Below are 25,592 nucleotides of genomic sequence, written 5' to 3'. Positions count from 1 at the left end.
TTCCAATTGGGATAAGAGAACCCAACGGAAATCACAGAGAACTACCTGCTATTATGTTTGAAATCAACTTCAACAACCCACAATTCATTTGAATCCTTTGGAGGACTCTCATTCTACGTAACTATGGTGGAAGTTCTCCGAGATTGAGATCCGTAGGTTCAATTTCACCAATGCTGGTCCACAAGAAGCAAACGTTAATGAATATGGGTAAAAGATGAGTTCTTTTGCGGGCAGGTAAAAGATGAGTTTTTTTGCGGGTGGGTAAAAGATGAGTTTATCTACCCTGAATTAAAATTGCTATGAACGACACTATAGCCACAGTCTAGTAACGTCAGGATCAAAAAATCAACTGTGCTCAAATAGTGTGTAGCTGAATGTAAATGATAATATATCAGTGCTATGATGTTGATAATACAAGTTTCTAGGTGAATATAACACAAAGATCAAAATAGAAGAATAGAAACACAACAACTCGATGATGCATAAGACAGTTCATAACAGCTACAATAAATCCAAAACAGTAACAAATTGCCACAATATAATGAAACCACACCAAGTATGATTTCAAGAAGTTTCTTTTTTGAAGAATCCTGGTATACAAGAATGCAAATGTTGTCACGTACCTTGACTATAGCATGAGAAATTTGTAATCATGATGATCAATAGGTGCTTTGCCGGCTAACAGAATGTATGAAGGTTCAATAGGTGCTTCGCAGAGATAAAATACATCTCTCACAAACCGAATGTTCTAATTGGATTATGCAACTCAGAGAATAGCTAATTAGAGTAGCAGACAACACACAATATAGACCTACATGTAAATGAGGGATTTACCTCTCCTTCCTATGCAGAACAAGATCGATGAATACATGCAGCAGCCATGGGTTGTCTTGCAGCTAGTGGTTGTTGGTCTGGGAAGCAGGGAGGCCCGAGCAGGAGGGTGCATGGAGAGGCGGCGACGCAGTTCATCGACGCCGGCAAGAGTGCAGTTATACGTGATTTGTAAGAAGAGGCACCGGCAAGTGGGGGTGGCATCACAGAAGGAGTATGAAATCTTGTCCGGGGTCATCCACGACCCCAACTTGGTTGACGCCGAAGCCAACCGCCTCCATGACGCACAGCAGAACCTACCGCCTGTCGACGACCCCGCCATTGCAGCACAATGACAACGGCAAGGAAGTGGAGGGGACAAACAAGCCCAATGACAACGGTGGCTAGATTTGACACGCCCAGCCCTCCGATACCATTGTTCTCGAACAAGTGAGAATTTTAAGGTGTTTTTCATTCTATTTCCGTCCCAACCTGTATTCTTTTATACTGAAATCGGACACCGAAGATCGGATGTGAAGTACTGTACTAGTTCAGATACTAAATTGCAACACAAAAGAAGAGTTATGCTAGACTGTATTTCACACAAAAATCTCGGCGTTGATTTCACCCGGGTCGGGCAGCCGCACGATACAATTGATCAAAACCGTTCGGTCAACGTTTCCAGCAAAAACAAAGAAAAAGAAAAAAACAATGCGTCCTCTCAAGAATCCAATCCCGTATGCCCGGAGCACCGGCTCCTACGTCGGCAGAACCGTCGCCCTCGCCGACAGCATTGCCGCGGCTGCCTCTTAGCATCGTCGGCGACCAGAGAGAGATCCTGATGCCAAAAATCATGACAGGGAGGAACTGCAGTAGAACAAGAACGCGAGAAGGCATGCACGAACCTGTCAGGCGTTGGAGGAAGCATAACATAATACAAGGAAAAGAAAACCTTCTGAATCCGGAGAAGACGATCTAGAGAAGGGCTGCAGTAGAACAAGAACACGGAAAACCTGCTGAATCTTGACAGGGAGGAACTGCAGTAGAACAAGAACACAGAAAACCTGCTGAATCCGCCCGCAGAGGCCATCTCCAGCTTCTCTCCTCTCCTCCAAATTCAAAGAATTTCATAGTAGCAAACATTTAATAAATCAGGTGGAAGCCTTGTTAGCAAAACATTAAAATTAAGGTCAGAGACAAACCAGAGAGAGATCCTGATGCCAAAAATCTTGACAGGGAGGAACTGCAGTAGAACAAGAACGAGTACCCTCCGCAGCCTGGCTAGCCTCGCACCGATCCTGATGCCAAAAATCTTGACAGGGAGGAACTGCAGTAGAACTAGAACGCGAGAAGGCAACACAACATAATACAAGGAAAAGACAACGTGCTGAATCCGGAGAAGACGATCTAGAGAAGGGATAGCCGCCGGCAGAGGCCATCTCCATCTTGGCTCCTCTCCTCTCCTCTCCTCTCCTCGACAAGTAAAAGTCAAAGTCTAAGTCACACACGCTTCCCGCACGCGGTGGGTAACAAAGGTCTTATATTTATAGAGCTACATTGGAAGTAAGGAGAAAAGAAAGAGAACTATGAGCAGGAAGGAGGAGATGATCTCAGAAAATGGATGGACGGATGGCCGGGATGGACAAAGCACATGGATCGGTGACATGGCTTGCCCCAGTCCAATCCAGTCTGGTACGTAAAACGATGAAGCATTATTTACTGGTTTGGAGTATCCAATGGGTTATATCTGTACATAATAACTGCTTCCACTGACTATTCATTTCCCTTGCAAATCTGTAGCTCAATCATCAATCCAGGGACTGGCTAGATTGTTTGTTTCCTTTGCTCTCTTTCAACTACTTCCTCCGTCCTAATTTTGTTCCACGAAATATGTCTCAGTTTTATCTACATTATGTATACACACATTAAATAGTGGCTAGATAAATTTAAATATAGACAAATCCAAGACATTATTTGTGGGGCGGAGAGAATGTTATATTCATTTCATCAGAAATTAATGCGTCTAGATAAATACAAATCTAAACAAATGTGAGTAGTACATGAACTATTTTCTCTAGGCACGCACTGTCTCTCCATGTCCTAAAATTCTACTCTATATGTTGAGATCGATGGAATGTTGTCATCTTTGCTACATACGCACGCATCATTTTTTATTGGGGAAACATCAGGCATCAAGGTACCATGTCCGACGCATTAAGGAGGAAAATTTAGGCATCCAGCAAGAATTCATTTCAAACATCATCAAAAATTGGATGCACCCACTTGGAAACACATGAATGTATGAATAAAATGGAGCCAAGGCACAAGGTCCACGCATCAATAAGCTAGTTCATGCCAAACTGTTTGTATTCAGGACATCTCATGTCTCAATGAAACAACCATCACCCAACCAAAACTATTGCCTCGTTACAACAAACCTTTCAGCAAAACATTGTACATCATAATGGTAAAATAAGATGCGACAATCTGATGAAGATGCTCCAGGCCAGCATAGCTAACTAGAACTTAACCCACTGCAACATCACAAAGAAAAGCATGCCTCGCCAGCCGGTTCAAGCGTCTACCTCCACTTCGCACCTTCACAGGGAGAATAACAACCTCCATCGCCTCGACTGCCACCAGTTGAACTAGCTCACCTCCTTGTCACATGCACGACAACACTACCAAGTAAAAGATTCACCTTCACATAAGGCAACTAGACAAGCATAAACAAAGATGGCAAACTGAAAAATTGCAGAAAAGTAGCAAGGAAGACAAGAAAAATATCACTTGCAATCCATATCGGCTACTTATTATATCCTTGTCATAAATTTCGGCAGAAAGAACAAAATGAGAGCACATATGTACCCACACCAAAATCAATCAAAACTTGGACTCTAGCATCCTAAGGTACTTTTCATGGATGTGCTACTTAGTGAAGAAACGAAGGCCCCATCAACAAAACAATATCTTTCATAGGGCATTTGAAAACAGAAGATAATAATGATGAGCATTACGATTTGTTCTCAACACATAGGAACATGAGATGCATTAAAAAACTGTCTAGCTGGCATTGTGATTTGGCTCGGAAACGAATGTACTAGTTGAATTAAAACAAACAGATAACAGTTGCCAGAGAATATCATGCTATCCAAGGTGAAAAAAGGAAATTGTAGGCAGCGCTAAAATAAGCAGTGTGGGTATCAGCTAACATGTTAACATATGTGATGGGTTTCAGGAGCTTGAACAAGAACTGGATAACGTTGGAGGACAATGAAGAAACTTGTACTGATATAATCTACAGTACTGACAAAAAAAAAAGGTATGATTGATGCCCAGATGTTACAAAAACCTGTCTACCTCTGTTTTCATGTATCATTTTGGACTGAACCAACACCGAAATATGAGTTGCTCAAATAACACTCTGACAGGAGACAGATGTTACACATCATATTCTTAGCAAACATACATGCCAAGGAATTCCTATGATGATGGCAACTAGAAGGAAAGAAAAAGTTTTTCATGGTGCGGTCTCTATGTTACCAAGAGACCATCATCTTCCTCCCGACATCTGCCCAACATCCCACAAAAGAATAATTTTTTCAGAGGAATACCTTGAGCCTCTGGAGACGGGGTTCGCACAGAGCAGGCAGCCAACAGCAGCCTGTGGCCGACATCAACGCCGCTAAGAACGAGCAGAAGACCCCATCCGATGGCGCAAGTGCTACCAGCAAGGACCCATCAAACCTGATATCCATTAATTGTAACTACGGTTATTCAAAATTTGGATCTCAATTAAAATTTATAACCAAATATTAGAAACTGCAATCCAAGTGGAACATAAATTCTTCGATAAAACTGGACACCATGGGCTAATTTGTTGGGCATATTTATCAGAAGAAAATGATACGCATGCAACATATCTAAACTCGACCAAATCGAAAAACATGATGATGATCATTCTTTGTAGGAAGAATCCTGAGAAGCAACTGATGACCTCCCTGGTGTGCTCTATGAATAGTAATACATAAACCACATGATGCACTGTTAGGTACTACTCCTGCATCGGGACATAACAATTGAACAGACTATCAAGCAAACTTTAACCACATACAATGACCTAGATCATTAAAGATCAAGACCACATAATACCAACCAGTGGTATTCACAACCAAATGAATGTCTCCCGATACAGACCCAGCTGCTTAGAAATCCCACGATCAATTTTTAAATGGCAGCAACAAAATTTTGAACATCACATAACTATATAAGAATGCGCATGACTAAAAGGAAAACCATCTGCATCTCAACTAGCATATGCTATGCATCCGTTGAAAAGAAACCAAGCCTAGGCATAAACAAAGATTTCATCTCTAATAAGCACTTCCATGAACACGTCTGGTGTAGTTTGTTGTACTGACCAAAGCAAATCGGCGAGAAGTGAGAAGCAAGAAGAGAGGTCATAACCTGCAGGCTGAAGAAGCAGAGCATGCCGTTGAGGCAAGGAAGGAGACAAATCGGATGGCCTCCCCCAGTAATTCGCTCACGCATTGTACCGGAAGGCGATGACCACATGGACGCCCTTTTGGTAAATGAAACTGATAAGGATCTCATAACTCTAAAGGAGATTCTCTAACTTACAAGAAAGAACATGTCAACAGTACATAATTGATTTTTTTATAGCAACAACAACCTCTTTAACTACTCCAAGTGGTATATGTATCACGCGTAACGGGTTTTTTGATAGATCATATATATGTGGAAAAGGTGAACTACCTCTATACACTAAAAATGATAGGGTGGTCCAAATGGTGAGATTAGGTTAGCTGGGAGCTCAGCCAAGGAGTGACTTTGGGGTTGTCCACTCGGCCTTTGATCCCTCTCCATCTGCACATATACAAGTAAGAATCGTAAAATAATTGGGATAATTTTCAATGGTATATGTAATTGAAAAATGATCTGCAACCTTCTTTATGAAATTTAGACCATATGTCCATGTCTAGAAGAGAAATCGTACACATCTAAATAAGCATCTGCTAATGAATTAGATAGTCAAGGAGAAAGACCATTTAATTTGCAGATTTCATATTGTCAACCCAGGGTAAGTGCTTGCATACACAAAACAGAATACAACCTTATTAGCCATTTTCTCCTTTCGTTTTGACAGATCTATGGTTTATTCTTTGCTCAAACTTAAGTCCCACAAATGCATACAGAAAAAACCAATCCTTCTACAGTTACTTAGTTTATTTCGGCCCAATAAAGAAAAAATCAGAGAGAATAAAAGCATGATAATATCATTAAGATCCTCTTGTGAAACGATAACAAGTCTACCTTCATCACTATACTCCAACACTAGCAAAGTAACAAGAAAAAATGAAAAAAAGCAAAGCAAGGGTGATAGCCGTGGATATGCTTACTTCAAAAATGGAGTTCACACTTCCAAATTCCACACCTAGCCATTTCAAAAACCAAGTAAGAGCATTGCATGGCGGGAACGTAGCACAATCGTTCCTTTTTGTGCTTCCCTGCATCTCAAATCAGTAAATACACATTAACAAAGAATCAAAATGGAGTGTCATGTTCTAGAATCTGAAATGAACTCATCTCTAGAGACCTTGATTTCAAAACAAAGAAGATGCTGGAAAATAATAAAGAGGATGAAATATGTACTAATATACTGAATAGACTTATTCCAAAATATAGATGATAAAAATTTCTCTTTGTTCCTGTTTGTTGATGCCTCCTGATGCTCCATTTAAAATATACACACGAAGAGGATGTAAATTGTAAAGCAACATAGTGGGTTTAAATTCTCTGGTTGTAACATGCGCCTCAGATGTGGTTGCCTTACCATTTCTTTTGCAGTATTCTGATTATAAACATTCTCATGTATAACCAAGATGTTGAACTTAAAAATGGGTAAAAAATAGGAGTACTGACTTCCAGTGGGAGTTCAATTGAATTTTTAGTCAAATATCGTTTATGGATAGAAATTATTGAGAACAAGAAAACACTATCGTAGCAAAACACCTTCATGTTGACCAGATTGGAGTTACTTTAATAAACTGATGATGTTTACTCAAGTACCTTCAGATCAAATAAATGGCAGCAGAAACGTCAAATCACAGACTACAAAAGTACCTGCCAGCCCAGTAAAGATAAAAAAGAACGAGCATAAAAAATGTTGATCACTTTCTGCCAAAACCATCTCTGATTGGTGTACCCAAATTGCATTACTCTCATATCTTTGACAAACACACATTGAAAGAATGATAATGTTTCAGGAAACCTAGCATTCTAAAAAGGATCTCAGCCAAGAGACGACAACCAACATCGGAACCTGCCATTATAGCTGGGACCCCATAACCTTTTAGCTCTCTTTTCTGACAGCAATGTGCATATAAAGCCTCTATTAGGTACAAACCGAGTAAATATTGCAACTACAAGTGCATATGCATTTTCTAATAATTTTCCACCAAAGTTCATCAGCTCAATCTTATAGGAAGGCTGAAGTTTCAGAGTATAATATGAAAATACAAGGGGACTGAACCCAATTCAATTCCAATTGGGAGAAAAGAACCCAACAAAAATTGCAGAGAACTACCTGCTACAATGTTTGAAATCAACTTCAACAACCCACAGTTCATTTAAATCCTTTGGAGGACTCTAATTCTACGTAAATATGGTGGAAGTTATCCGAGATTGAGATCCGTAAGTTCAATTTCACCAATGTATATGGGTAAAAGATTCCTTTGCATTCTCTAACAAAAACAGAATGTTCAATTTCACACTTCTCATCTTTGACAGTGGTCGATGGTCGACAACAAGCAACCGTTAATGAATATGGGTAAAAGATGAGTTTTTTTGCGAGCGGGTAAAATATGAGTTTACTTTTGAATAAAAGCATTATCTACGCTGAATTAAAATTTGCTATGTAGGCAACTATAGCCACGGTCTAGTAACGTCATGATCAAAAAATAGTGTGTAGCTGCATGCAAAAGATAATATATCAGCGCTATGACGTTGATAATACAAGTTTCTAGGTGAATAAAACAGCAAAGATATCAACAGAAACACAACAACTCGATGATGCATAAGACAGTTAATAACAACTACAATAAATCCAAAATAGTAACAAATTGCCACAATATGATGAAACCACACCAAGTATGATTTCAAGAAGTTCCTTTGTAAAAGAATCCTGGTATACAAGAATGCAAATGTTATCTCTCACAAACAGAATGTTCTAATTGGATTATGCAACTTAGAGATTAGCTAATTAGAGTACCAGACAACACACAAAATAGACCTACATGTAAGTGAGGGATTTACCTCTCCAACCTTTGCAGCAGAACCAGATCGACATGCAGCAGCCATGGGTTGTCCTGCAGCTAGTGGTTGTTGGTCTGGGCAGCAGGGAGGCCCGAGCATGAGGGTGCATGGAGAGGCGGCGACGCAGGTCATCGACACCGGCAAGAGTGCGGTTATATGTGGTCGCCAACCGCCCAGATCCTCCCGCTCAACCTCCCCGCCTCCCACATCAAGTCCCTCATGCAGCTACGCGAGGGTGGCGGTGGAGCGTGGTCCAACCGGTCACTGGGCTGCGTCACCACCACCTGTTGCCGCGCTCCCTAGTAGACTGTCACACACATATTTCTTGGATATATAAGAAACCTGGAAAGAAAATGAAAAAAAAAAATGAGGCATTACATATAAGGAGGTAGTCATATAATAAGGAAAAGAAAAATCTGAGTTAACTCAAAAACTAATAGTCCATCTTTGCCCCTTTAGAACTTTTTGAGGAAAATAAAAAGTGAGTTATGGTCTGTAATAACATGTTTGTTTCTATCCATGTTAACTGAAGCAGATAATTAAACCATGATCACTTAAGAAATATCTAAATTTAGTTTTAAGCTTGATCTGCCTGAGGGAATAATATTTCAGGAAAGGAAAGACAATGGTCATATCATCAGTCTTCTATCAAGCAGTCATGAACTCGTCCTAACGAATAAATCCATATATGCATCATTTTGGTTCCTACAATATGACTTTCCCCAGCTTGTAGTTTTTGCATAATGAATAAATCCATAACTTACAAATGATGTAAACCTCTTAGGAGGCGTGTTCCAAACTCCGTCTTTTCAATGAAATGAAACGCAAAGATTCCTTTGCGTTTTCTAAAAAAATTGCATAATCATGCCAGCTAGTTCAGAAACACTAATATAACTTAATGGACCATCCATGCTAGGACGCCACCTGGTACTATTTAGCTGCCTTGTGAGTTACTGCAATTATATGAGTGGAAGACCAAACGAGAACAGCATGCTTTAACAAAAGTAATCGTTCTACAGTGCCTGTAAGAAAAACCAATCAGGCCAAACACCAAGAATAAATATACAGATTGAGATGAACATATTCGAGAAAAAATGGACCTTTGGGTGGTGGTGTCGGCAATCTCCAGAACCGCAGCCCCAAGGTCGCCTCGATGGTCCTTGGGGGCAACCATCTTGACCTCCTGCTCGGTCGTGCCCATGGCCTCCCTACCGTCGGTTCCTCATTGTTCACAAGTGTTAAAGGCATCTAGTATCATCTGTAAATCATGATGTGGGTGTACAACAGCTGAGATGACATGTTTTTCTAGCAAAATTGATCCAGCAGCTATACAAATGAGTGAGACAATTGCAGAAATGATTTTTACCTGCTCTTGTGGAGTTGAGACAGTTGCAGTGGCACTGTGGTTGTACGTGAAGAGGCTCCTTCACCCATTGAAGCTGAGCTCCGACATGGCTGTCGTTGTCTCAGCATTGCACCTAGGCAGATCACATATGCATGAGTAGTTTTAGATCCAAGACAATCAAATGCATCAGTCAACTAGCAGAGATGCAAAGGCCAGCCGAAAGAAGCTCTTCCATTATCAAGAATTAAACTAGCTAGTATAGTGGAGGATGCGTTATACTCTTCACATATTATTATATGCCATATAAACAAATTTATCATCTCCTTGGAGGGCAACCTATGCAACGCATTTGTACATGCATCGACTATGCACTTGTACAAAAGACATGAAATATATATATATTCTTGTATTACTACATTAGAACATCTCTGCACCTATCAAACAATAACGATATTTGCAGATCTGATTGGTCAAACCTGCAGCATGTGTGTGTGCTTTGTGATTTTCTTTGGTGTCATATGATGGATCAAGTCAGCTGGACAAATGACAGGGCATCAAAAAACAAAAAGCTGAACCATTTCAATGTTCACCAATCTAGCATGAAGGTATATAGACTTAAATCACAGAGATTCTGTCCTAGCATTTACATTTAGTAGTAGTTAAGATCACTTGCATCAGATTTTGATGCACCGCGTTTGCGATTAGTAGTAGAATGAATCTGTTCTTCATAAGTGCATTACATCTGAGGGGTAATCCATTCAAAACAAGAAAATTTTGCCATACTAGTAGTAAGTAAACTTTGTCAACTGAAAGAGTACCAAATCAGCTCATTGACACATGCAAACCTGTAACCATACAAGTGACATTTGAGAAAACCGTATACTACAGGTCCAGTGAATAGATTAGACAATCAGTATTAATGCACAACAAATTCAACTGCTTGCATATACGAAATTAAACTGAATTTTAAACAAACAGCAACAAAACACAGGAGTAAACAAGAATCTTGATCATCATCTTTTTTCTATACGGAAACGAGCGGGAACAGCAAACTATCGTAATTAATAATGGTATGATAATATCGTAAAGGCTGAAGAAAATTTGGGTCGTAACCCATAGCACAAATTCGGTCCAGGATAGCTACCGGAGGCCCGTTCTGTACAGAACACTAAGGCTATGTTTGGTAGCGAAGTATTTTTAAAGTATTACAAGAATACTTTAGCTTCTAAAATTACTGCAGTTTACAATACTTTGATGTGTTTGGCAATGGCTAAAAACTGCAATATAAATACTGAAGTATCCCTCAAACTGCAGTTTTTTCAACGTATTAAAAAATCAACCCCCGACCTCTTTTTTCTAAAACGGAGAAAGCGAGAAAAATAGCCTGCCGTGCTCGCTATGTTGGTTCGTCCCCGCTGCTACCATGTTTCCTCAAGACTCGGGAGATGCGATCGTGTGCAGCCATGGACAAAGGAAAATACAGCGATGGGGAGAAGAAAGGTTAGCGCTGCCAGAGTTTGAGATTGGCGCCTGCTTCTTGTACATGATGGTTCACAAGCTGGCGGTTGGCCCATCGCCGGAGGTAGTGCCACTGGAATGTCAGCGGCGGCGGATGATACGTAGAGGACGGGGCAACTGGTGCTGTAACTGTTCACCAGCGCAACTAAGGCGGGAGGAGGTGCTAGCCGCGAGTGCTTGCCATGTCCATGGTGAGAGGACGGGTCTGCGTGTGCCATAAGCTCTAGAGAATTACAAAGTTGAAAGACCTGATGTGCTCCAACGGTAGCTAATTTACGTAGCTAATTACAACAATAGTCAAACATGTCACAGTATTTCTAAATACTCCAAAATACTTCAATATGCCAATACTTTGGTTTACTATGCCACCCTGCTTAAAAACTGCAGTTTTAGAATACTTTGGTTTTTAGAATACTTTGCTACCAAACTAAGCCTAATCTGCCATTTCCCATCTCCTCTCCCGGTCGCGATCCCCTCTCCGCCGATTCAAGTCTCTCGGCGCTGTCGCCGGCGCCGCCGTTCTCTCCCAGCCCCGGCCCCGGCCCTCCTCCCCTCCTCCGTCTCCTCCTACATCCACCCCAATTCCACTCGCTCCCGAGCCCAGCCCCCGCAACAGTGCGACCGGCGGCGCCCACAACTTGCCGACGAGGAGATGCGGCGCCCCAAGAACCACGCCAACGCGACAGCTTGTTCGACGGCGCGCGCGTGCACCTGTAGGACGGTGCGCGGCGCTCCGTCGAACTCGCTGCTCGCGGTCGACGGGCTGGTGCTGCACGTCGGCGAGGTGGTGCCGGCCATCGGGACGCGGCGGCGCAGCTCCGGGGAGTTTTCTCCGGTCGGTTCCCTCTCCGTGCTCCTGGCCGCGCCTTTCCCCCTCGCGTCCATGCGGGTGCGGCGCCCTCGGCCAGGATGTGGCTACCTTCCGCCACCCACCCACTCCCGACGACCAACCGTGCTGCCTTCGCCTCGCCCCGCCCTGCTCTCCTACATCGCCGTCCGGGTATGCTAACCAAGCCCTAACCTAATCCTCTTCGTCATTTCATTCAGTCTTGACTGAAAAATTGCGTATTTTCCGAGCTGCAGGAGGGGCAGTGAGGCGTTGGAGCAGTAGGCCCGTCGGGCAGGACCTCCGCGTGCAAAGGTTGAATTTTGTTGCTTTGTTCTGCAGCATTGGCTTCCAAATGGATAGAAACGAAAAAAATCTGTAAGAGACGCTTTCCAAATTATGCAGGGTCCAACTTGTTGTGCTGCGATTGTTAGTTTGGTTAAATATTTAGGATGTGCTTGTTGAGCACTGCATAATATTTCTGATGCATGGTACCAGTTCAGAACTTCAGTGCCTTACCATCACTTATGTGTCCAATCTATTCCTTGCGAATGTATCTACATGGTTGTTCAACGAGGAGTGTTTGCTGTTTACCTACATTAGAATTTGTTCGTCATTGATATAGGGCGTATACAGTTCTAGCATAATACGTCTACTTGGAATGTTTGCTTTGCGATAACGTGGTATGTTTATTAGCATTTTAACATCATGCCACCAATTTCAGTTGAAGAGTATACGAGAAGCAAGCAATCTGATTTGTGATGATCTGGTTTATGAATTTGATCTAGTCTCTTTTGTGTGCTTCAGATTAGTAATATTAGTCATGTAATCTTTGTGATAGCAAACTGTTGGTATCTACATGTAAGTAGTTAACTAAATCGAAGTGTTTAATACTAGTTTCCTGACCGGTTGCTGTAATTAGTTACTAGCTGAAATAGTTTTTATGTAGGTGGACAGTGTAGTTCTATCAGCTGTTAGTGTTCTAGCTTTAGCATGAAAGGAGGTAGCATTTCTAGCTAGATAATTTTATCATGTTACAGAGTTCACTTATGCTATTTGATATCCTATCTTTCTTGAGCAGCCGGAGGAGTGGACGGGTTGGACAAGTCGGTGAACAAGTTTTCGGAGCACTATGCCTGCCAGTCCAGGACCTTCTTTTGCTCTGTGCAGGACCTCGCCGACATCGATAGTCAAAGGTTGAGTTTGATTACTTGCTGTGATTGAATACATTGTTGCCGCGCTGTCCTGTCCTGCTGTGCATTGTGCTATGGGTTTAGCTTGGTAGTTCAATCATGTGTTGTCGTATTTCTTTTCGATCTATGGTTAGTAGTCACTTGGTTCTCATTGGCAGCTCTAAGCGTTGTTTGTATGCATGAGAGAAGTGTAGTTGATCCTTTCTAGAGCACTGGTCCAATGAATAATCTGGCATTACATGCAACAGAGCTGTGTGTTGCAAATTTATTGTCTTGCTCCTGATTTAATATCATAGTGCTTCCAACTTGTTATATAATGGGGTATTTGATGTCACTTAACAGTAAAAATAGCGTCTGTCCTGGTATATTAGCAGAGTATCAGTTGGGTTGATGCTATTGTGAAGAAGGGAAGTAATCTGCTCAGTAGAGTTCCTGTCCAGTTTCGTCGTTGGTACTGACTTCGTAATCCTTGCTAAGCGTCTATCTACTGTCATCTGCGTCTTGTTTCCAGTTGGCAGTTGGCGTGGTTGAAGTCGAAGGAACAGTGTCTGAATTTTGTGTTATTTGCAGGTGTCTATTTTGGGCTTTGCGTTTGTGACCGGACATGTTGATACGAGTGTCCAGGTTATGTCGATGGCTGGCCGGATGTGCTCGCCTCTGGCTTCTGAGCTTCGTTCTGCAGAAGTATATGCCATTAATTTCGAGTAATGTTTGTTGTAGAATCCGGGTGAGCTAGAGAAGTTTGCTGTAATCGTAAGCGCGCGCGTGAGAGAGAGAAACAAGCAGGATTGATAGCAAATTCCGAAGGAAAGTGATACTAGTATATAGTAGTAGTATACTGCTGATGTCCCAGGATTGATAGCAAATTCCGAAGGAAAGTGATAGTATATAGTAATAGTAGCAAATTCCGAAGGAAAATGATTTCGCACATTTGCTTAAGTTTAGATATATCTATACAGTAAACTATGGCTAGATATATATTAAAATTTATATTGGAGCTGTGCTGTTTGATCCAGAAACTTTGTAAGAATCAACATTTGATTACTTTAAGTGTATGGTTTGGCTACTAGTTTTCTTCTTCCGTGTTTTCTTTTGGTAGTTGAAAAGGCTAGCTAGGTCACGGTGATGGGTAAAAGAAGGAAAGGATTCGTAAAAAAGTTGCTACTTACTGGAAATGCTCATCTGATCTCAGGTGTAGCTGCACCTGAAAGAAGGACGAATGGCATTCAGCCAGATGCCCTCGTGCCCTTGTATTCTCCGATGTATTTTAGATTGCTCTGACATTTGATACAGTGCATAGCCCCACGTCTGTGAAGAAATAAATGCAGGGATGCCGTCTGTTCCTCTGTGGTATAAACGGAAACCTTGAAGGAACCGCTCAAACAGCACATGAGAGGCCAAGCATCCTTCAGATCCATCCGCTCAAGATCAAGCTCCAGTCAAAGCGTAGCAGCGGCGAAGACACCACCGACGACTCTATCTTCGTGGGCCTTTCCCAAGTGAGCCATTTTCCATCTCCCTATCCTCCCATCATCCAGCAACAGGTTCCACTACATACTCCTATGCATCATCGCGGCCGGCGGCCGGCTCACCACGGCTCGCACCCGTTTCTAGGACCCGCCGTCTTCCTCAATCCCCGCACGGCGCGCGATGCATCAGCTCCGTCGAGCTTTAGGGCTGTCCCCAGATCTGAGCTTATCCAAGCATCTAATTCGGCTAGCATCAGCACAAGTTGACCAGCTGTGCCATCAGCACAGTCTAACTGTCCTCAGCCGCCGGCCGCACGACGAGCTAACGTCCTTGAAGCGTACTGCTTCGTACGATACGCGTACATTACTGTTCCTTGCCGCTGTTCCTGACATCACCTGCCCCTGCTGCACACATCCCACACCATTTGGACGGTCCATAAAACGAGCTCAGATGAGCTCGGGACTAGAAACGCCCATCCCGCTACTTACTCCTTTGTTTCCTTTTGATGCCCAGCTTCATTAATTTGACACGCTGGACTTCACCATGGAGTCTCGTTGGATGATTTGTACGTCTCCATCGGGTTGAGGCTTCGCATCTGCTTCTTGCGTGCGCACGCGCGTCTCGAAACGAGCGCGCTTGAGAGAGAAACAATCAGGATTTTTTTATTTTTTTTAAATGGAGGCAAAAGGCTTGCCTCATTCATTTATTAAGCAGAAAGTGCCCGGTTTTTAGAAGAAAATCGAGCGAAAACTAACAACAACGGTGCTAAAGCACACCCACAACCACACACACTCCGCCACAAGAAGCACACCTAGCCACTCTAGCTACCCACATAAGCTACACAAGAAGCTTAAGTCGACCTATGTCAAACAGATGGCTCTTCGAGGAGAGACCGGCAACTCTGATTCTGAAGACAAGCCTCGGAGAGGAGATGCGCAAGGCACACGCCAAATAAGACCTTCACCGGACCGCCCCTCGAAGGTCATCGTACACCGCCCAAGGTCAACTTCGACTTCACAGCAAGAGGAGATCACCACGAATACATTCAGACACGCCGGAACGGAGCCGACTAACCCGGAACACCCGCATCTCTGGTTGACCTTCCAACGCAGATGCCCTGTGTGTTAAGCCCGTCGAAGAGCGCGAAGGGGATCACCAACTTCAAGACGACGCCCTCAAGAGGGGTCACGACGAAGAATCGATGCCGTCGTCTGATCCCTCGGGATCTAGGCTTTCACCTGAGGCAGCGAAGGTCGTAGAGCTCCACGACCGCCCCCAAAGAAGGACGGTGACATCCACAAACGCAAATGTTTTTTTCTATTTAGTATATAAAGTTGTAGTAAATCCAAGTCAATTAAGAGAGGCAGGAGGGAGTACTACCTTCTCCCGCAAATGTTTTTTTTTCTATTTTTGGAAAACATTTTAAAATTGAACAAAAAATTTTACACAAAATATATAGATGCGACTTAAGATATGTACTCCCGTGAAGGAAAAAAGACTTAAATTTTTGGGAGTATGCGCGAACTCGAACAGTTAATAATTGATTGAGAAGGGAGTGAGTAGTACCTGTACATAAGGACGTGTAAATCTGGGAGTTGGACGCATGGATACTCGAGAATAGCAGCGGCCAGGTTGAAGTTGAACCGAGTAGGGATACACGCACGCGCGCGCGTGAATTGAAAGGACGCACGGCGCGGGGCCATCGAAAAGAAAGGAGGATGGATCCAGCTAGCCTAGCAGGCAGGCAAGTCTCGATCGGGTGCACGCACTTATCACACTGCACAGCCGCACGCCCGCGCCCGGCCTTGCTCGCTGGCGGTCCAAAAGAAGCAGGCAGACACTACGAGTAGTCCGTAACACCTGTCCTACGTGCTCGCGCCGTGATTTTTTCCTTCTTCTGCAAGCCGCCGCTAGATTTGCGATACTACTCCGTACCGCATACAACGATCGGTCGTTTTACACCCGCTCTCCTGTTCCCTAGTCCGTACCGATTAATGATTTTTTTTCTGGCTGGCGGTTTAATTTAGGCTAACAACAAATAGGTCTTGTATTCCGTACGTAGTTTCGATTGTTAATCATCTTCCAGGCTTTCCACCGTGGTTAATTACGCATCGGGCGAACTATGTCGACGCCCTTCTTGGAGCGGGATCCTTGTCCAGATCGCATCCTCGACGATCTCGGCGGCGCCTTCGCCATGGGCGCCGTGGGCGGCTCCATCTTCCACTTTGCCAAGGGCACCTACAACTCGCCCAACGGCGCGCGGCTCGCCGGCGGCATGCAGGCCCTGCGCATGAACGCGCCGCGGATCGGCGGGGCCTTCGCCGTCTGGGGCGGCCTCTTCTCCGTCTTCAACTGCACGGCGGTCTTCGTGCGCCAGAAGGAGGACCCCTGGAACTCCGTCATCGCCGGCGCCGCCACCCACGGCTCGCTCAACCTGCGCAGGGGACTCGGAGCCGCTGCTCGCTCCGCGGTGTTTGGCGGCTGTCTCCTCGCGCTCATCGAGGGTGTCGGCATCGTGCTCAATAACGTCGTCGACGAGTCCGCACGGCCACAACCGCCAGTCGACGACCCCAACCTGGCCGAGAAATTGGAGGAGGCGAGGAAGCACAATGGAAATCGGGGCGAGTTGGAGAGCCTTCATACGGATCCGATACCATCGTTCGCGTACAAGTGAATAAACGAAGAGGTGTTTTCTTTTTCTAATTCTATCTACTATTTGCATCCCAATCTCTATTTGTTTTAGACAATATATACTAAAATCCAACACAGTGTTCTTGAACATAAAGAATTTATTTATTCAGGAGCATTTTACATATAGGATATATAGGAGCGTGAAGGGAGCCACGTTGGATACAGAAAGTATGCCACTACTTGGAGTACATTGTCCTGTTTCTGCATTTTGTCTGCATTTTGTCCTGGATAAGGGAGTAATTTACTCCCTCCCTTCATGTCTGTTTATTAGGTATTACACATCTCGAGAAAATTGTGGTTATTAATTTTGTCAACAAAAAAACATGAGATCTGTCACAAAACTTAGACCACTGAATTCATATATTCAAATAAGTTTGCTCCGCCATGTCGGTCATGAATTCATACATTCTTTGGTTAGGTTCCTGCCGCTGACAGTCGGTCTGCTCCGACACTCTATTCTTGTACTGCCAGTGGTGCTCCTGAAGCCTCTAACGTCTTCCCATAATGACCGCGCATCGACAAGCCACCTCACCACATTCGCTTGCATACCAGTCGTCATCGTCATCCATGACGATGCTCCATGCCTCCCCCGTCTCCTTTGACCTGGTCATTGACATTGTAGTGAGCTCTAAGTCGTGTTGACCCTCTTCCCATTCTCCCCCCTCGCTTTCTGTTGTGAGCTCCTGGATAGTGCCGCCACTAGAGGCCCTTGCCTCCATGTTTCCCCGGTCGCCCAGAGCGACTGCGACCTCGCACAATCCCCATGTGACCTTACGTGACCCCGCCAAGCTCTCTCCCAGGTGGGGCTGCCCTAAGAGGTCTAGTCGAGCATATCACTGCTTTTTCTACAACAGCGGTATTTTTTTGCGAAAAATGTATCTTGGTGGTCTTTTAATAAAGTTGCCCCGATTGTGGTGGTTATTTGCACCTTTCTTCAAAGTTGTTATCCTCAAACGTTTCTGCAAGTGTGAAAGAACTAGATCGTCTAGCTTGCATGGAAATCGAGGATCAAGTCTCATGGCAACATGATGCGCACATCCTCTTTTTTTTTCCCCGAGGCATAGCATCTGGAATTGTTAACCTCCCCACATCAAGAAAACATAGACATACTTGTGTTCAAGACCCAGCAAAGTCTTCTGCAGCCGAATCAGCCACTGCTTGTTAGGTTTGCCCATCATACCATGAGAGGAGAGAACTAAAGGTTGATAGAAAAGATTTCGAGATTCAGTAATGATGGATCGAGTCTTCGCAACAACGCGACACTTGTATGGTGATTCGTGATTTGTAGAAGCAGCATCACAGAATGAGTATGAAATCTTGTCTTTCAAGGTGAAAATCTAAAGTCTGGCCTGTAGGCATTGTTTTGAGAGTGCAGACTTTTTCAAGGGTGAAAATCTAAGATCCATAACCGGATGATGACGAAGGTTGCAAACTGGCTTCTTTTTGGAGGTGTCGCTTTTGGAGAATTTGAACTTTGGCTGTTATCTTATGGTGGATGTGCTGCAGCTATAAGAAATAGATCATTGTGATGGGATTTGTTTTTATTCTTATTGTGTGCATCCATAATGTTTTTAGGTCATTATGTTGTTGCAAGACTGCGTGCAATTGGTATATGCACGATATTAACATATTCTTTTTGTCAAAAGAATTGATAAAAAAAGTGAAAGAACGACACGCTTGTCCTTCGACTGAACAACTGAAGAATGTTCATGTGTGTTCAGATGTTGAACCGTCGTGATCGGAGACCGGTCGCAACGGCCACTGAAATCTCGGGTAGTTTCTACAAATCTCCACGAGGCCGTGGCGCCAGGCGCGCGGCGTCCCTTTCCTCGGCTCCTACTCCCACTCCTGGCGACCACCCACCACGTTGCTTGGGCGTAGAGGAACCAAACTGCAAGCAAACCCAAGGAGCCACTGCACCATGAGATCGAAAAGGCTGCCAAAGGATGGCACTGCATGCAACCGATCGGCAGCACACACGTACCACCAGATCGATCGAGGTTGGTGGCGGTTTGCCATCGACGTCGCGCGCAGGCGCCGCCGGCCGGTGGCTGGCATGGCTTAGCTTCCTGCTGAATGCACCTCTGACCTCTCCCTGGCTTTCTTTGCCTTAAAGCCCCCGGCACTGGACGAGCACCATCACTCGCCAGATATCGCACGCGTGCTCTGCCGGTCGCGCCGAGAAATGGAGCTTCCCAACGCCGCCGCGCTCGTGCTGGTCCTCGCCGCCACGCTCTCCGTTGCAGGTTCCTCCTGCATGATGTTTCCTAGTAACATTCTGCTGCTCGTGATTGGTAATTTCGTCTTTGGTGAGCTGAACACTACTGCATTGTCGATCTTGCTGCAGCGGCCTACGACCCGTTGGATCCCAACGGGAACATCACCATGAAGTGGGATGTCATGTCGTGGACGCCCGACGGATACGTCGTGAGTGCCGGCCCTTTCTTACTTCTCTCGATCAACACGAAGCTGCTCGTGAGCTAACTGAGTGGCAACATGGCGATTCATGTGCAGGCGACGGTGACGATCAACAACTTCCAGATGTACCGGCAGATCATGGCGCCGGGGTGGACGGTGGGGTGGACGTGGGCGAAGCGCGAGGTGATCTGGTCCATGGTGGGCGCGCAGGCCACGGAGCAGGGCGACTGCTCCAAGTTCAAGGCAAACCTCCCGCACTCCTGCAGGCGCACCCCCGCCGTCGTCGACCTCCTCCCCGGCGTGCCCTATAACCAGCAGATCGCTAACTGCTGCCGCGGCGGCGTTGTCTCCGCCTACGGCCAGGACCCCTCCGCCTCCGTCGCCGCGTTCCAGATCAGCGTCGGCCAGGCCGGCACCACCAACCGCACCGTCAAGGTCCCCAAGAACTTCACCCTGCTCGGCCCCGGCCCTGGCTACACCTGCGGCCCCGCTAAGGTCGTCCCGTCCACCGTCTTCCTCACCGCCGACCACCGCCGCAAGACCCAAGCACTCAGTACGTCGAATGATCTTCTCTCTTTAGTCTTTTTTGGCCCTGCGTGCATGAACATGTTGTTTTGACGACCGTGCAATGGATGCAGTGACGTGGAACGTGACGTGCACGTACTCGCAGCACCTGGCGTCCAAGTACCCGACGTGCTGCGTCTCCTTCTCCTCCTTCTACAACGAGACCATCGTGCCCTGCGCCAAGTGCGCGTGCGGCTGCGACCACAAGACCTGCGCTCGCACCGAGCGCGACTCGAAGCGGATCATGTCGGCGTCGGGGAAGAGCGCGGTGCCGGTGGCGGCGCGCGGGCACGTGAACCGGCAGAGCGCGGCGCCGCTGCTGCAGTGCACCACGCACATGTGCCCCGTGCGCGTCCACTGGCACGTCAAGCTCAACTACCACGACTACTGGCGCGCCAAGGTCACCGTCACAAACTTCAACTACCGCATGAACTACACCGGCTGGACGCTCGTCGCGCAGCACCCAAACCTCGACAACATCACCGAGGTCTTCAGCTTCGACTACAAGCCCGTCGTATCCTACGGCTCCATCAGTAAGTCACGACGACATAAACTCTGCAATTTTTGGTGTCTGAAGCTCGTCTGATCTTGATCTCTGTTCGGGTGCGCAGATGACACGGCGCTGTTCTACGGGATGAAGTTCTTCAACGACCAGCTCATGGAGGCGGGGCCCTACGGGAACGTGCAGTCGGAGGTGCTGATGCGCAAGGACGACACCACCTTCACCTTCAGGCAGGGCTGGGCCTTCCCGCGGAAGATCTACTTCAACGGCGACGAGTGCCTGATGCCGCCGCCGGACTCCTACCCATACATGCCCAACGCCGCTCCTGCGGCCGTCTCGGCACTGTCGCTCCTGAGCTATTCCGTGGCTGGCGTCGCGTTCTTGGCGCTACTCATGGCATAAGTGCCACATCGAGATGGCCCTGATGTTTTGCCTGTAGATAGCTGGGTGTTTTAATCATCCTTTTCCCATCTTTAAGCAGGATATGAGCATAGTTTCGAAAGGGAAATATGTCAGGTTGGAATTCACAGGCAGTGACACTTTGCAGTTAGCATCCATCTCACGTTTGACTGATGAGAACCGATGGGACTGTATTCTGTTCACTGATGCTGCATCTTTTGTTCACTTGTTTCAATCTTGGAGAACTCAGAAATAACCTTGGCCTCCATGTTTTGCCTGTAGATAGCTGGGTGTTTTGGGCTTCAAGATTACGAATGCTGTTTTCATCTGGGCGGAATCAAACGTACTAACTTTTTCCCTCTTTAAGTGGAGGTCACTGGATGTAAGCATTATTTCGATAGAGAAATCTGTCTGTAGAAACACAATAAGGATGGAATTCACAGACAGTGACACTTCGCAGTTTGCATCCATCTCACCTTTTCATGATGAGAACTGATGCCAATGTCTTCTGTTCACTGATGTTGCATCCTTTCAATCTTGGAAAACTCAAAACATAACCCTGCATAGACACACTTATCTGAATGTGCTTGTTCATAGCTACAAATGCTGCAGCAAATCATGCCAATGTTGCTAAATGATTAAGCATTCGTCTTGCCTGAGCTATAATTTACAATAACTAGGAATGCCTTGGTTGGATTAATCGTCTCTGCTCTTCTAACAACGTTAAAAGTTCTGTGCATTTTGCACTAATTTATCCATTCCACCTATTACTACGCATGGACAAGCAACAAGGCCGTTGCTGTCCCAACTGTGATGAGTGCAAGGGTAAGTGAAGCCGACAACCGCGGCGAAGCATTCGGCAGCCACGGGTACGCATCTGGAGGCGGCATCACGCAATTGTCACCGTTGAAGTACACTCTCCTCGGAAACGCCCAGCCTTTCTGGAAGGTGAACGCCCGGACTCCTTCCGGAACAGAAGCTCGGACTGAACGTTCCCATCTGGCCCAGCTGTCACCAGCATGTCGTTGTAGTACTTGATGCCCCACAACATCGCTGTGTCGTCTGCAACAGTCGAGGACTTACCGTTAGCTGGAACAAATAATATACACAACTGCAGCATATATGGAAGTGTGAAGTGCTCACTTATTGTTCCGTATGGGCTCAGAGGTTTGTAGTTGAAGCTAAAGATAGTAGTCAGGTTGTCGAAATTAGGGTGCTGCGCGACGAGGTTCCACTGCGAGTAATTCATCCGGTAGTTGAAGTTTGTCACCGTGATCTTCACCCTCCAGTAGTCCTTGTAGTTCACCTTGACGTGCCAATGCACCCTTATTGGGCACATGTGAGAGGTGCATTGCACTAGTGGTTCCAAGCTGCTCGCGCTTTGCCCATTCACCACAGAAGCCAGATAAGGTGAATTGCCTCTGTCAAAGAGTACACTCAACAATCACATAACTGAGCAAACAAAATTCTTATTTTTATACTGTTTCAGAGTATTATTCTGGATTAAGTCAGACGTAATGTAACTTACTCAACGCAGCTTCCTGGTTTGGAGTTGTTATTTTGGCAGCCACATGAGCATGTCGGGCAGTTAACAATGGTATCGTTGTAGAACGACGAGAGCGAAACACAGCATGTCGGGGACCTTCGCGCGACAAACTGCGAGTAGGTACATGTCACGTTCCATGTCACTGCACAGGGAAAGACGAGTTGTCACCAAAGTGCATGCTCAATGTTGTTGCTACTCCAGGAAGATCATGAGCTTGTGAAACAGGCTAGAAGCTTATTTCTGAAACATAATATGCATCAGATACTAGTTCCCGGAAATGAAATTCTCTTACCGTGGGCTTGAGTTGACCTCCTCCCATCCGGTGAAATGAACTTGGTAGGGCTTACAACCTTGGCAGGTCCGCAAGTATACCCCGGCCCGGGGGCCCTCAGGGTGAAACTGCTCGGCACTTTAACAGTCTTGTTTGAAGTCCCTGCCTGACCAACAACGACCTTAAATGATGCCACGGCATTGGCAGAGTCCTGTGCCCATGAGTTGAGGACTCCCCCTCTGCAGCAGTTTGCAAACTGCGTGCCATATGGTGCCCCAGGAAGCAGGTCCACAATCTCCGGGTCCCTCTTGCAGCAATGTGGGATTTCTGCTTTGAATTTGGAGCAATCGCCTTGCTCCGTGGTTTGGCCACCGAACATTTTCCAGATTATCTCCTTCTTTTGCCACATCCAACTGAGTTTCCAGCCCGGCAGTTGAATATGACGATACTGCTGGTAGTTGTATAGTGAAACAACAGCCTGGAGGAATGTGATTTTACAGTTTGTCAGCAAATTGGAAGTATATAGAACTGTGAACAGGATAAAAGATTTTATGGAGGTCAACAGCTTATTAGTTTAAAAAATACATCTGAAGAAAGTCTCAATGATGCAAGTCCTTGACCTGCAGCTCGATACATCACCAAAAACAAATGCACTATTTATTTATTTACCGGCTAATTCACTAATGTTCAGTCATGCCAACTGTTTATTTATTTACATGGTAATTTACTAATGTTCAGTCATGCCAGCTTCTTATTTATTTACAGGGTAATTCACCAATGTTCAGTCCTGGCAACTATCTGAAAGTTTAGCAAGCAACTTAAAGCTCACTACTGGCAGTTATGCAGATATTGTGAAGGCTGTCACATTTTGTTGCATAACAATGACAGAAAAAGATCACTTCGTCACAAAAAAGATTATATATATCATGTGGTAACGACTTGAGCTAATCTGCACAGATTGGAGTACACATAAGGTTGCGGAATAGTTATATTTCCTTATAATATTCTTGTCATGGTATTTGCTTATGTAAGAATGACAAAAGCAGATGTGGACTTCTGTAACGAAAGGGGCATGCACTGAATTGGTCCTAGCTTCAAACAGACTGCGGTGCTTCACTTACCGTATAGCCATCTGGATTCCACTCCATCACATCCCACTTGATTGTGATGTTCCCACCCGGATCAAGCGGATCATACGCGTCTGCAGAATGCCAAGGAAATTTGCTTGAAACACGGTTACTCCAAATTCAAAGAATGTCATAGTAGAAAACATTTAACAAATCAAGTGGAAGCCTTGTTAGCAAAACATTAAAATTAAAGTCAGGAGTCAGGATTCAGTGCCAAGATTATACTGGTCGGTGTTTTTGAAACACTTGACATGTTGCAAGAAATAGAACTGATGTTTGTAACAAGCGCCTTGAATGGAACTGAATGAACACTAAGTGTAATTTTCAATGACCAAATTAATGATTATACTACACCTATCTTACTGTGACTAACTGCCGTTTACATAGAAAGTGGAGATCACAGTTTTAGCATGCCACTATCCAGAAGGCCGATTTTTCGCTGAGTTGCAACAGAATAGTATGTACCCACTCAGTCTCCCTGTTAAATGTGGTATTTGGTTATGAAAAATAGACCAAACCTGCATAGGTGCATTGACTGAAAAGACATTAAAAACTAGATTATATGAAGTCAATTTGATTTTTACAATAAAAATACAGTAAGACGAAGAGCTAACGGTGCGAGAGGCCAAGAAGTAATGAAATTTCAAACTCTTCTTTAGGAGACAGTTTTTGAGCCTCATATTTTTTTAGGAGAGAGTGGAATGTCAGATAGATTCTTCCGATTTCAGTCAGGTAGTCAGGCTGCGTGAAGAACACTGCAACTAACGTGAGAACAGATTACTCAATGGTTGCGAAAATAGCATTCCCAACGAAAAAACTAAGTAGAGGGCAACAGAATCGCAGGAAATCACATTTCGATCACCACGATCGCATTATATGGTGTCAGCAATAAAGTCCAGAAACGTTACCAAAATAAGCAAACAAACCAAATCCTCTCCCCATTTTTTTTGCATTGCTAATTGCCGAATCCTCCGGCCATGGATCCCAGGAATCAGCCCGCATCTCTCGTCCCCAAAATTTCTATCACCCGAACAGGGCATGAATCGACGAACAGCTCTGGAGAAACAGGGGAAAGGCAAAAGAAAACGGCAGAAATCAAGAGCCCTTACCTGACGAAGGCACCAGCGCGGAGAGGGAGAGGAGCAGCGCAATGGAGGCACCAAGACGCAGGAACAGCAGGCCCGGTCTGACCGCCATGGCCGATCGGGAGCTTGCTCAAGAACGAGGCAATTAAGGAGCTGCTCACCCTGATCACTCCCTCCTCCAGTCCGTTCTTTGTGCCGAAGAAACTTCAGAGAAGCAGGTCAGAGAGAGTGAAGAAGGGAGAGAGAGAAGGAAGAGAGCTTTGTGGCGTGTGGGCCGGATTTGTTGCGCGCGGTCGTGTCTGTCCGGGGCGACAGACATGCAGACAGGGTTGAGCTATTCTCGTGGAAGCCTTTCCCTCTCGCTTCCGCGGGAGTGCAAGAAGCTAGCTGCTAGCTTCTGGATCACCATTACTGCCAGCCGTGTTTCTTGCTCGTTTTTCCATTCTTTGATTCACTGATTCTGCCTCCATGTTTCCACTTTTCTGTGAAAGA

The 25,592-nt window shown here is 45.2% G+C and overlaps 2 protein-coding genes and 1 pseudogene across 2 annotated transcripts; 2 read left to right on the top strand and 1 right to left on the bottom strand.

Moving 5' to 3' along the window:
• The first annotated feature begins 13,765 nt into the window (after nucleotides 1-13,765).
• On the top strand, nucleotides 13,766-17,171 carry LOC124672783 (mitochondrial import inner membrane translocase subunit TIM17-2-like). The gene is made up of 2 exons (XM_047208958.1): nucleotides 13,766-13,774; nucleotides 16,641-17,171. Exon 2 carries the CDS (start codon nucleotides 16,692-16,694, stop codon nucleotides 17,169-17,171), a length of 480 nt encoding a protein of 159 aa, XP_047064914.1. The 5' UTR covers nucleotides 13,766-13,774; nucleotides 16,641-16,691.
• Nucleotides 17,172-19,373: 2,202 nt separating this feature from the next.
• Nucleotides 19,374-21,074, top strand: LOC124672588 (COBRA-like protein 6). Its single transcript, XM_047208798.1, has 5 exons — nucleotides 19,374-19,434; nucleotides 19,536-19,615; nucleotides 19,703-20,159; nucleotides 20,245-20,703; nucleotides 20,782-21,074. Exons 1-5 carry the CDS (start codon nucleotides 19,374-19,376, stop codon nucleotides 21,072-21,074), a joined length of 1,350 nt encoding a protein of 449 aa, XP_047064754.1.
• Nucleotides 21,075-21,663: 589 nt separating this feature from the next.
• Nucleotides 21,664-25,212, bottom strand: LOC124672782 (annotated as a pseudogene).
• Nucleotides 25,213-25,592: the final 380 nt, after the last annotated feature.

This window comes from Lolium rigidum, chromosome 7 (genome assembly GCF_022539505.1).
Source record: "Lolium rigidum isolate FL_2022 chromosome 7, APGP_CSIRO_Lrig_0.1, whole genome shotgun sequence".
Taxonomy (NCBI): Eukaryota; Viridiplantae; Streptophyta; class Magnoliopsida; order Poales; family Poaceae; genus Lolium; species Lolium rigidum.
The sequence above is the reverse complement of the archived record's forward strand: the minus strand, read 5'-3'. Positions and strand labels throughout refer to the sequence as shown.

Coding starts and splice junctions, on each gene's coding strand:
- LOC124672783 (XM_047208958.1), top strand. CDS start 16,692: ATGGGCGCCGTGGGCGGCTCCATCTTCCACTTTGCCAAGGGCACCTAC.
- LOC124672588 (XM_047208798.1), top strand. CDS start 19,374: ATGGAGCTTCCCAACGCCGCCGCGCTCGTGCTGGTCCTCGCCGCCACG. Junction 20,160..20,244: donor CCGCAAGACCCAAGCACTCA/GTACGTCGAATG, acceptor CAATGGATGCAG/TGACGTGGAACGTGACGTGC. Junction 20,704..20,781: donor CGTATCCTACGGCTCCATCA/GTAAGTCACGAC, acceptor TCGGGTGCGCAG/ATGACACGGCGCTGTTCTAC.